This window comes from Microcaecilia unicolor, chromosome 11 (genome assembly GCF_901765095.1).
Source record: "Microcaecilia unicolor chromosome 11, aMicUni1.1, whole genome shotgun sequence".
Classification (NCBI taxonomy): Eukaryota; Metazoa; Chordata; class Amphibia; order Gymnophiona; family Siphonopidae; genus Microcaecilia; species Microcaecilia unicolor.
In genome coordinates this window covers 22,913,560-22,926,874 of record NC_044041.1, presented here as the reverse complement: position 1 = coordinate 22,926,874, position 13,315 = coordinate 22,913,560, and the positions used below count along the sequence as shown (strand labels likewise).

The window sequence follows — 13,315 nt, the reverse complement described above, 5'->3', positions numbered from 1 at the left end:
TAGGGAACAATTACTTACATACTGAATAAGTGTGACAGAATGGATGTGATCAGTACAATGAACAAGTAGTCAGAATATCAAGTGATTAGCGACGTATTAGAATTCCTATTATTGACTGTTATGGTAGGCCTTGTTGAAAAGATAAGTTTTTAATGATTTCCGGAAATTGCTTAGGTCGTGAATAGTTTTCAGGTCAGGTGGCAGTACATTCCACATCTACGTGTCGATGTAGGAAAAACTAGACGCATGTACTAACTTGTACTTTAGGCCTTTACAGTTTGGAAAATGGAGTCCTAGGAATGTGCACAATGATCTTTTAGCGTTCCTGGGTGGAAGATCAATAAGGTCTGACATGTAGGCCAGCGCGTTTCCGTGAATAACCTTGTGAACCAGAGTGCATATTTTGAACACGGTACGTTCTTTGACTGGAAGCCAGTGCAGCTTCTCTCTTAGGGGTTTAGCGCTTTCGTATTTTGTTTTTCCAAATATTAGTCTAGCTGCGGTATTCTGAGTTGTTTGGAGTTTCTTGATGATATGCTCCTTGCAGCCAGTATAAAGCGCGTTGCAATAGTCTAGATGACTTAGCACCATCGATTGTACCAGGTTGCGGAAGATGGCTCTTGGAAAGAAAGGTTTTAATCTCTTGAGTTTCCACATTAATTGGAACATGCGTCCATTTTCGGCCAAAAAAAAAAAGACCTTTTCTGCAGGCGCGCTGAAAAATGGACCTACGAACAGACCATTTTTCAGCACACCTTAGTAAAAGGACCCCCCGACAGTGTTAGTCTGCACAAGCAGACAGAGCAAACTGAAAGAACGTGTGTTAGGACAAGAAGAAGCGAAGACAGAGAAATCCGGAGAGAAAAAAAAAAACAGTAAGAAAATGATCTGCAATACTACAGCAATTCATCGTCAGTATTTCAGTCTCGTCTATGCCACCTGCAGTGCAAATCTAAGAAATATTGTCAGAGCTCTTCCTAACAGAGAAAAGCATTCAAACATACCTCCTTGCTCTGAATTCATTATGAAGGAGAATTTCGATTTAGCTCACACCTTTGCAGCAGTAGCTCTAGGGAAGTTACATTTTGGTACAGTGGGTATTTTCCTGTCCTCAGCAAACTTACAAAAGTGCCGTTAATGCGCAGTTGGCACACGAGTACAACCTGCTGCAGAAGCATGTTAAAGTGGTTTACGGTATTTTGCCTGTTTAGGTGCACTAACCAGCATATTATTTACAAATATTTTTCGAAGGGTGTGTCATGGGTGCAGACGTTCAAATATTTGAAAGGTATTAATCCGCAAACAAATCTTTTCCGGAGATGGGAAGGCGGTAGAACAAGAGGACATGAAATGAGATTGAAGGGGGGCAGACTCAGGAAAGATGTCAGGAAGTATTTCTTCACAGAGAGGGTAGTGAACGCTTGGAATGCCCTCCGGCGGGAGGTGGTGGAGATGAAAACGGTAACGGAATTCAAACATGCGTGGGACAGGCATAAAGGAATCCTGTGCAGAAGGAATGGATCCACAGAAGCTTAGCTGAAATTGGGTGGCGGGGGGAAGAGGGGTTGGTGGTTGAGAGGCTAGGATGGGGGAGGGCAGACTTATACGGGGTCTGTGCCGGAGCCGATGATGGGAGGCGGGACTAGTGGTTGGGAGGCGGGAAATACTGCTGGACAGACTTATACGGTCTGTGCCCTGAAAAAGACAGGTACAAATCAAGGTAAGATATACACATATGAGTTTATCGTGGGCAGACTAGATGGACCGTGCAGGTCTTTTTCTGCCGTCATCTACTATGTTACTATCCTGCTTATAATCGAAAGAGAAAAACGCCCAAGTTCCGACCTAAATCGGGAGATGGACGTTTATCTCACAAAAATGAATAAAGCGGTATAATCGAAAGCCGATTTTTGGACGTTTTCAATTGCACTCCGTCGCGGATGCGGACAAAGTTGATGGGGGCGTGTCAGAGGTGTGGCGAAGGCGGAACTGGGGCGTGGCTATCTGCCGAACAAAGATGGGCGCATTTCACCGATAATGGGAAAAAAGTATGCGTTTTTAGCTAGAATTTAGGACACTTTTCCTGGACCCTGTTTTTTCACGAATAAGGCCCCAAAAAGTGCCCTAAATGACCAGATGACCACTGGAGGGAATCGGGGATGACCTCCCCTGACTCCCCAAGTGGTCACTAACCCCCTCCCACCACAAAAAAATGATGTTTCACAACTTTTTATTTTCACCCTCAAATGTCATACCCAGCTCCCTGGCAGCAGTATGCAGGTCACTGGAGGAGTTGTTAGGGGGTGCAGTGGACTTCAGGCAGGTGGACCCAGGCCCATCCCCCCTACCTGTTACAATTGTGCTGCATAATGCTTATTAGTCGTCCAACCCCCCCAAACCCACTGTACCCACATGTAGGTGCCCCCCTTCACCCCTTAGGGCTATAGTAATGGTGTAGACTTGTGGGCAGTGGGTTTTGAGGGGGATTTGGGGGGCTCAACACACAAGGGAAGGGTGCTATGCACCTGGGAGCTCTTTGACCTTTTTTTTTGTTTTTGTAAAAGTGCCCCCTAGGGTGCCAGGTTGATGTCCTGGCATGTGAGGGGGACCAGTGCACTACAAATCCTGGCCCCTCCCACGAATAAATGTCTTGGATTTATTCGTTTTTGAGCTGGGCGCTTTCATTTTCCATTATCGCTGAAAAACAAAAACGCCCAGCTCACAAATTGTCGAATAAAACATGGGCGTCTATTTTTTCCCAAAATACGGTTCGGTCCACCCCTTCACGGACCCGTTCTCGGAGATAAACGCCCATGGAGATAGGCGTTTTCGTTCAATTATGCCCCTCAATGTTACTATATTTATTTTATTTTGTTACATTTATATCCCACATTTTCCCACCTATTTGTAGGCTCAATGTGGCTTACATAGTACCGGAGAGGCCTTTGCACAGGCTCCGTTGTGAACAAATACAAAGTGATGTTGTGGTAAGATAAAGTTCATGTGGCACAGCCACATTAGGGCATCGTATAACGGAAGAGTTGTGTTATGTCCATTACGCACTTTAGTTTTGTTGTGTTGCAAATATCAGGCATTTATGTTGGATCGGTAGGGTAAGCCTTTTTAAACAGGTTGGTTTTTAGTGTTTTCCGGAAGTTTAGGTGGTCGTTCGTAGTTTTCAAGGCTTTCGGTAATGCGTTCCACAGTTGTGTGCTTATGTAGGAAAAACTGGACGCTTAAGTTGATTTGTATCTGAGTCCTTTGCAGCTTGGGTAGTGCAGATTTAGGTACGTTGGTGTTGATTCGGATGTGTTTCTAGTTGGTAGGTCGATCAAGTCTGTCATGTATCCCGGAGCTTCACTGTAGATAATTTTGTGAACCAGAGTGCAGATTTTGAAAGCAATGCATTCTTTGATTGGGAGCCAGTGTAGTTTTTCGCGAAGGGGTTTTGCGCTTTCAAATCACGTTTTTCCGAAGATAAGCCTTGCTGCCGTGTTTTGAGCGGTCTGAAGTTTAAGGTTTGTTCTTTGCATCCTGCATAAATTCCATTGCAGTAGTCTACATGGCTTAGTACCATTGATTGTATCAGGTTGCGAAATGTTCCCCTCGGGAAGAATTGTTTCACGTGTTTTGAGTTTCCACATTGAGTGGAACATTTTCTTTGTTGTGGATGTCACTTGGCTCTCTAACGTTAGGTTGCGGTCCATTGTAACGCCGATTACCGCCCAGTTAGCACCACGTGGTAGAAAACAGAAAATATTTTCTGCTGTGCATTTTGGACGTGCGCCAAAAACAGAATTACTGCCAGGGACACGCAGTAGCCAGGCGGTACTTCTAATTTGACACGTGTTAGATATGCATAGGAGCCTGCGTGCCTTAGTAAAAGGGCCCCCCAGTTAGGTGTGAAATTCAGCTAGTATTTTTCTTCACTCAACACATAGTTAAACTCTGGAATTCGCTACCGGAAAAGGTGGTTAAGGCAGTTAACTTAGCGGACTTCAAAAAAGGGTTGGACAGCTTCCTGGAGGAAAAAGCCATAGAATGTTATTGAATGGATGAGGGAATAATACAGTATTTCTAGGATGGGCGGGACAAATTGCTTGTCCTTTTGGCCGCTGTCGGTGACAGGGTGCTGGGCTCGATGGACCCTTGGTCTGTCCCAGCATGGCAATGCTTATGTACTTGTGTACTTATGTACTTATCCTATATTGTGCTGTCTGCATGGAGCTCCCTTAAACAACTTAGCGTAGATCCTTCCGGCGTGTAACTTTGGGTACTATTTACTAAATCCGGCCCACAGAGTGTCAGTGGAGTTTGAATGCCAGTTTCCCAGGTTCTCAGTCCACTGCTCTCACCATTAGATTTCTTCTCCACCATGCCCATAACAGTGATACCTCGGTTTTCGTCGATAAACCGTCCGAAAACAATCGGCGAAATCCAAAACCGACGAAAACCGAGGCAATTATTTCCATATGAATCAATGTAAATCCAATTAATTCGTTCTAGACACTCCAAAATACATACCAAAAACACATTTTATAGAGAATAAATATAGTGTTTAATACTAAAAACAGTAAGAAATTAATATAAAATGAACATAAAAGACTAATGTAAAGAATAAATGAACAATTTAACATGGCATTTACCTTTCTGAAGACTCTTCTTGGCGTATGGAAGACAGCGAGGAGGGGAGAGAGCGGTGCAGATATTATTGTTTGGAAGGGGGATCCCCCTCCATAAGGACCTTAGGTATCAAGGCACTATCTGGGGTCACTTCCCTTCTTGGTGTTTTGGCACTAGGACCAGCTTCAGAGTCAGTGGATCTATGTCGCACAAGAAAGCTGTGCAAAGAGGTCTGTTTCTGCCGCCTCTTTAAGATTTGCCTAAAATAGGGCACTTGAATGTAATTGTAGTATTAGCACTGAGCAGGAGAACGCGTGGGTCGCCCTTTGTTTTCGCAAAATTAGCAGCGAGGTCACGTGGGCACGCCAACGAAATCTGAGGCAACCGACGAAAACCGAGACAAATTTTTTGCAGAAAAAATCGACGAAAACCGAAACCGGCGATAACCGAAGTCAACGAAAACCGAGGTATTACTGTATTTGGCTCTTGGACACTAGGTGGTCAGGGCTTCTGTTGTAAAATGTCCTACAGCTCATTTCTCTTTAAGGGGTCCTTTTACTAAGCCTCGTAAGCGCCAACACTTGCCCAATGCATGCCAGTTCCGAGTTACTGCCTGGCTACTATGTGGCCCAGGCAGTAATTTTATTTTTGACGTGCGTCTGATATGCATATCCGAAAATATTTTTATTTTCTAGCACGCGGGCGGTAATCGACATTTGGACGTGCATTTGCCATCACCGCTTGGTTAGCGTGTGAGACTTTACCGCTAAGTCATTGGCTGGCAGTAAGGTCTCAGACCCAAAATGCATGCGAGCCAATTTTCATTTTGCCGCAAGTCCATTTTCAGCCCCCCAAAAAGGGATTTTTTACAGGTGCGAGGCCAAAACACACGCCTACACTACCAAGGGCCATTTTTCAGCGCACCTCAGTAAAAGGACCCCAATATGTTAATTTCCTGGCCAAGACTGAACATTGTTTTCCCACCCAAACCCACTTCTCCTCTCCCTTCACTCTCTATCTCAGTTGATAACACCCTCATCGTCCCCGTCTCATCTGCCCGCAACCTCGGTGTCATCTTCGACTCCTCCCTCTCCTTCTCTGCTCATATCCAGCAGATAGCCAAGACCTGTCGCTTCTTCCTCTATAACATTAGCAAAATTCGCCCCTTCCTCTCCGAGCACACCACCCGAACTCTCATCCACTCTCTCATTACCTCTCGCCTTGACTACTGCAACCTACTCCTCACCGGCCTCCCACTTAGCCATCTATTCCCCCTTCAGTCCATTCAGAACTCTGCCGCACGTCTTATCTTCTGCCTTAACCGATATACTCATATCACCCCTCTCCTCAAGTCACTTCACTGGCTTCCGATCAGATACCGAATACAGTTCAAGCTTCTCCTACTCACCTACAAATGCACTCGATCTGCGGGCCCTCCTTACCTCTCTACCCTCATCTCCCCTTACGTCCCTACCCGTAACCTCCGCTCTCAAGACAAATCCCTCCTTTCAGTACCCTTCTCCACCACCTCCAACTCCAGGCTCCGCCCTTTCTGTCTCGCCTCACCCCATGCCTGGAACAAACTCCCTGAGCCCATACGCCGTGCCCCCTCCCTACCCATCTTCAAATCAATGCTCAAAGCCCACCTCTTCAATGTCGCCTTCGGCACCTAATCACTACACCTCTTCTCAGGAAATCTCAACTACCCCAACTTGACATTTCGTCCTTTAGATTGTAAGCTCTTCTGAGCAGGGACGTCCTTATTCGTTAATTTGTACAGCGCTGCGTAACCCTTGTAGCGCTCTAGAAATGTTAAGTAGTAGTAGTAGTAGTTTTAATTAAACAAGGCATTGTAGAAAAGCATTAGTACTGTAGCAATGTTTATTTGAATTTATTTATTTATTTATAGCATTTATATCCCACATTTTCCCACCCACGGGCAGGCCCAATGTTTTAATTGTGTGCTTATTAGATACTCCATCACTATTATGCTTGCATTGTATTATTTCTCTGCTGTTTGAATTTCAGTGCTGTTAAATGTGTATATTTTTTTATCCTGTTTCATGGTAGTCTTATTATTAGGTTTCAATTCGCTGTTTTCTTTTTTTATTTATTTTTTATTTATGAATTTTTCAATTACATTCAAGCAACAACATAAACATATGGAATTTAGAAATTCTTCCTAGTTCAAAAGAAAACAAAAAAAAAGAAAGGAAAAATAGATTTTAAATTCTTTGTCCACAATTTTTGATCCAAGTACTAGGCAATATGGTATATAGACATTTAAGCTAATTATGGTAATATTGTATTCTTTAGAGTGGAAGGAGTTTAAGAGTACACAGCCAAGTAGCGTTGATGCAATCAAGAATGTCACCAACCAGTGGCGTAGGAAGGATGGGGCGGTCCGCCCCGGGTGCACGCCGCTGGAGGAGGGTGTCGGATCCGCTGGTTCCCTGCTCTCTCTGCCCCGGAACAGTTACTTCCTGTTCCAGGGCAGAGAGAGCAGGGAACCAGCGGAGCCGACGCAGCTCCCAGCGACGTGCACTCGGGGGCGGATCGGCCCTCTTGCCCGGCCCTCGCTTCCTAATTCAAGTAAGAATGAGCTCCGGGGGGGGGAGGGTTCGAGCCGAGGGGGGGCGCCGTGCTGCTCCCCGGGGGGGGTGCGCAGCGGCAACCCGCCCCGGGTGTCAACCGCCCTCGCTACAGCACTGTCACCAACTTACTCTTTACTAACTATGAATTCTAATAGTTTCCCAGGTTCAAGGAAAATATATATAGAAGAATTTAAAGAAACAGTACATCTACAAGGAAATTTAAGGAGGACAGTCCCTCCTAAACTAAGCAGTCTTGGTTTTAATGCCAGGAATTTTCAAGTTTTCCTCTGTCATTGTATTTATGTTTATACTTGTACATTTTACTATTAGCAAAATTGTTAAGTTTGATGTTAAACTGTACACCACCTTGGGTGAATCTCTTCGTAAAGGCGGTTAATAAATCCCAATAAATAAAATAAATAAATAAACATTTTACAACAATGTAAATGAGAAAACAGAGGGTAATGACTATGACGTTTGTGTGACACCTTCCTTGGAAGTTAACAAAGTATTAAGACAATTATTTATTGTGATAATCCAAGCAGGGGTGCATTCCCCGAGTTCTGGCACATTTCACACAAGTGTTCTACCATCATGCATCCTTCCAGACGTTACCACACACACTGCTCTTTCCATGGGGCTCAGGGGAATTATTTATAGTATAATAAAAATAAAAAATTATACTATAAATAGTTCCCCTGAGCCCCTTGGAAAGGAATTTAGCCTGTGGGCAATACTCAACCTCAAATACTGATGTGGTTTACCAAATAGATCCATTTTAACCCATCAGAGCCAAAACTGTCTGTTCGGTTCCAATGCAAGTTTAACTGATGCATGTTTTTCCCCTTCACAGTTTAAATCTGAGCAACAACGACATTTTAACAGTTTATGACGGTGACGAGATCACGTCAACAGTTCTGGGACAGTTCGCAGGAAGCAGCAGTCTGCAGAAACTTTACTCCTCCACACCTGACCTTACCATCCAGTTTCACTCTGACCCAGCAGGGCTGGTCTTCGCAAAAGGCCATGGATTTATCATAAACTATATAGGTAGGCTCTTTTAAATTGTGTGTTTGAATAATGAAAAGTGATCACATTGCATCAAAGGTTTGCAGTAACGTCTGAGCTGTATGCTATAGATCTCGACACCCTAGTTCGGAAATATCACAAAAAGAATTAAGAACTAGATATATATTATACGTGCTGCCTAACTTCCTCATGGGGCTGGGGCTCTTCAGCTTGGAGAAAAGGCGGCTGAGGGGAGATATGATAGAGGTCTGTAAGATAATGAGTGGAATGGAACGGGTAGATGTGGAGCGTCTGTTTACGATTTCCAAAAACACTAGGACAAGGGGGCATGCGATGAAGCTGCAGTGTGGTAAATTTAAAACGAATCGGAGGAAATTTTTCTTGACTGAACGCGTAGTTAAACTACACGGCCCGTGTCGGGTCTCTCTTCAATCAAAATTCATTATTAAAGGATTTTTAAATGTAAGAACTGTGTCCCTTTTGTTTTTAAAGGCCCTTTGTGCTGAAGAAAAGAAAGACATACCTTTTACCCACTGCGGTAAAAGGGGGCCTCGGCATGCGTCAAAATATGCGCCGATGCCAGTGCAGGCCCCCTTTTGCTGCAGCTTGGTAAAAGGGGCCTGTTACACTTAGCTGTAACAGGCTAAATATGAGGCGGTAAGTTGTCCTACACTAACCCCCTGCAGGTACTGCACGCTAATAGTTACAGGGACGTAGCCAGACCTTTCATTTTGGCTGGGCCCAAAGGTTGGATGGGTGGGCCTTCCAAAATCCCTCCTCCTTTGTCCTGCATCTTTCTCCCCCTCCTCTGCCCCCAGAACCAGAATCCCCCTTCCCTGATGCCCAGCATCTCCCCCCTCTCTGAAACTACCCCCATACCTCAGTACTTTCGACAGCAGCTATATACATCCGCTGCCTGGTCAGCTCCGCAGGCTTCCCTCTGCCACATCCTGCCAGGGAGGAAACAGGAAGTGATGTCAGTGAGGATAGGGTGCGTCAAAGGGAAGGTGCTGAGGTAGAACAGGGAAGGGGCGTGTTATGGAGCTGCAGGCGGGAGGCAAATGCCAGATCTGGGGGTGAGGGAGAGGGAGAGAGAGAAGTGAGGCAGCCGCTGCTGAACTATTTTGAAGGTCACACAGGGCGGGCCTGAGGCAGGAATGGGTGGGCCTGTGCCCACCCAGGCCCACCCATAGCTACGTCACTGGGTTACATTAAGCACGACCTGCAAAGTGTTTAAAAATTGAGTGAACATCCCCATTGCCATATAAAATCTGGGTTTAGCATGCAGTAAAATTCTGCATTACAATGCATTAAGCCCAGCTTTTAGTGTACTTCAGTAAAAGAGTCCCTTAGTTTCTTGAGGTGGGGTACTTTGGAGTCAAGAAACCCAACCCTTTTTTGGCTAAATCGATCACAAAACAAAAAAAAAGTATATCCAAATTATATCAGAAAACGAACCGGATGTGTTAAAGCAATGCTCTAGAGATAAGTCACATTGTAACAATTAGGCCTTTGTGTTTTCATTGGGACACTGTTGTAGGAGTTCTGATTCATTAAGGATGAAGTTGTTCAGGAACATTAAACATGAATTATCACCTTCTACTGAGCAGCAGACAGAGAACAGAAACACCAACCAAACAGGTGCTTTGTACAACACTGTGCAGTTAGAAACATAGAAATATGACCAAGAAAGGGATCTGGGTGTCGTCGTCGATAACACACTGAAACCTTCTGCTCAGTGTGCTGCTGCGGCTAGGAAAGCGACTAGAATGTTGGGTATTATTAGGAAAGGTATGGAAAACAGGTGTGAGGATGTTATAATGCCATTGTATCGCTCCATGGTGCGACCGCACCTTGAGTATTGTGTTCAATTCTGGTCGCCGCATCTCAAGAAAGATATAGTAGAATTGGAAAAGGTGCAGCGAAGGGCGACTAAAATGATAGCGGGGATGGGACGACTTCCCTATGAAGAAAGACTAAGGAGGCTAGAGCTATTCAGCTTGGAGAAGAGACGGCTGAGGGGAGACATGATAGAGGTATATAAAATAATGAGTGGAGTGGAACAGGTGGACGTGAAGCGTCTGTTCATGCTTTCCAAAAATACTAGGACTAGGGGGCATGTGATTAAACTACAGTGTAGTAAATTTAAAACAAATCGGAGAACATTTTTCTTCACCCAACGTGTAATTAAACTCTGGAATTCATTGCCGGAAAATGTGGTGAAGGCGGTTAGCTTAGCAGAGTTTAAAAAGGGGTTGGACGGTTTCCTAAAGGACAAGTCCATAAACCGCTACTAAACAGACTTGGAAAAATCCAAAATCCCAGGAATAACATGTATAGAATGTTTGTACGTTTGGGAAGCTTGCCAGGTGCCCTTGGCCTGGATTGGCCGCTGTCGTGGACAAGATGCTGGGCTCGATGGACCCTTGGTCTTTTCCCAGTATGGCATTACTTATGTACTTATGACGGCAGATAAAGGCCATATGACCCATCCAGGGCCAGATGCACTAAACTTAACGAGCCATTAACGTGGGTTTTAAACTGGTTCTAGCCAGTTTAACGTGCAAGTAGTAAACCAGGACATGCACAAAAGGGCATTGTCCTATCAGGATAGCAGCTAACGAAAACGGAATGCAGATGAGCAAATTAGTATTATCATGTGTATAAATCGTGTTGTAATGAGATGCACTACCATTTTCTGATTGCCTAACCGTGGAAAATCTAACGGGAGGTCTGTACCTCTCGTTGGGGCTGTGCGGGATTTATTCGCCTCTAAAAACTTCTGTAAATTTAACCCCCCCCAAAAAATCGGAAAAAAAACCCCATCCAATTGCTTGTCAGGGACGTCCTTTATATATTTATTTATTGCATTTGTATCCCACATTTTCCCACCTCTTTGCAGGTTCAATGTGGCTTACAATACATCACGAATAGTGGAAATCTATAAGAAAATAGATAATAAATAGTACAGAAGGATCTTGGGTAACATTGTAATGATAGAAACATGATGGTAGTATAACAAGCAGATATTATAAGACAATTCTAGATGTATGTGGAGGAGTTCACATTTGTTGATCTTTGTGGTATACCTTGTTAAAGAGATGGGTCTTCAGTAGTTTGCGGAAGTTAGTTAGTTCATAAATTGTTTTTAAGTTGCGCGGCAGCGCGTTCCAGAATTGTGTGCTCAGGTATGAAAAGGTTGACTTATGGATGTCCTTCAGTCAAAACAACAACAACAAAAAAAGCAACCAGCCGGAAACCTTTGCCTAGCCACGTCCAAGTGCTCGTCAGGGCCGTCCTTCTAAAGTGCCTAACATGGACGTCCTTCACTAAAACAAAAAAAAGGACGTCCCTGATGAGCACTTGGACGTTTTTCCCCCAGATTTTTTTGTGATGCGTGTCCTTCTGTAATGACCACCGCCGGAGAGAGACGTGCGAGGACGTCCAAATCAAAAAACTATTTGGACGTCTCTTTCGATTATGCCCCTCCTCCAGGTCTCTCTCAGCCAATCACAGCGCATTTAGCTGACACCAGTGACAGCTACACGCGCTGTGATTGGCTGAGAGAGACCTGGAGGAGGGGCATCGGACATGCTGCTAACACCCCGGGGCAGACAGAAAGGAGCAAGGCGGCCGGAGCAGAAGCCGCCGATAGATGCCAGCAGCATCGGGAGCCTCCCCGTAGCCCTGATCTCCCTCCCGATTATGGGGACAACTTTTTTCTTTCTTTCTTTTAGTGAAGGACATCCATAAAGGACGTCCTTGGCATGCGCAGAGCAGCCAGCATAACGCTTGGCTGCTCTGCGCATGCTCAGCTGGCCGACTGGCTTGGAAGGAAATCCCATGCAAATGAGCTAGCAGCAACCAGCTCATTTGCATGCGATTTCCTTGATGCATTCCCGTTGCTTACTGATTCGCTAAGGAATTGGTAAGGAAAAGGCTTTAACGGGGTTTTTAGTGCATCTACCCCCCAGTCTGCCCATCCTCTGTAACCCCCAATTAGGATGATAGAAGTTTTGTTTATCTAGACCAGAGGTAGGGAGTCTTTTTAAAATCGGAAGGCCACATCCCATTTTAGAGGGATCTCTTAAGGCCACCTGTTGCATTACAGGTTGCATAAGAGAATAAGGAGGGAAGTTATCAACGTGGGCAACCGTTACAATGGGTTATTTTACTACTAATGTTTGCTTTTTTATGCAATGAAACCTAAAAGGAGAAAGTTCCTGTCATCATAACCATGCTAACCCAGTTGGAATCTGAATTCTTTTCCACAATTTCCTGTGAAATGTATCGGGATGGTTCAGTGCACCAATGTGCTTTCTTTGATCCTACCCAAGAGGAGAAGTTGCTAGAAAATTGGGAGGGTCCCATGATTGTTGGTGTCACGTTTGTGGCCGTGACCACCCTCATACTTACCCTGTTTCTGGGAGTCAGTGGCTGTGCTGGCTTCTGCTTGTCTCTGTGTCTGTCTCTGTCTTAGTTTCTCTCTGGCTCTGTGTGCTGATTGCCCTACTGAACCTCACCTGTGTGGGCTATGCCTCTTCCAAGATGGCTGCCGCCTCTTCCTCCTTGCCAGTTTCCAAGATGGCTCCCGCTGTTCCTTCCTATGGAATGACTGCTTTGTGTGTCAAGCCTCTGTTTGGTTGCAAGGTGATTGCTGCAGCTGTGGCTCTGGTCTTGATGGGCTTTATTAGTCACCTGAAGACTACAGTCCTGGCCTTTGCATTGCCATTCCCTCCGCAGTGCTTTAGGTCCCGAGGTTAGTGTGCTGTTAGCACCGTTTGCTTTCCTTGTCTTTTGCTCTGTGGGTTTTCAGCCCTTCTGTGTTTATTGTTCTGTGGGCTTCCTACCCTTCTGTGTTATTTGCTCTGTGGGTCTCCTACCCTTCTGTGGGTTTTCAGCCCTTCTGTGTTTATCGCTTGTGGGTTTCCAGCCCTTCTGTGTTTATTGCTCTGTAGGTTCCCTGCCCTTCTGTGTTTATTGCGCTGTGGGTGTTCAGCCCTTCTGTGGTTATCGCTTTGTGGGTTTCCAGCCCTTCTGTATTTATTGCGCTGTGGGTTTTCTGCCCT

At 45.0% G+C, this 13,315-nt stretch overlaps 1 protein-coding gene across 1 annotated transcript in view; it reads left to right on the top strand.

The window, feature by feature from the left end:
• Positions 1-13,315, top strand: part of SEZ6L (seizure related 6 homolog like) — a 181,633-nt gene that overhangs the window by 123,671 nt on the left and 44,647 nt on the right. The window contains exon 10 of the mRNA XM_030218263.1: positions 8,071-8,267. Coding sequence (XP_030074123.1) covers positions 8,071-8,267 — 197 coding nt within the window. The remainder of the gene's footprint in view (positions 1-8,070; positions 8,268-13,315) is intronic.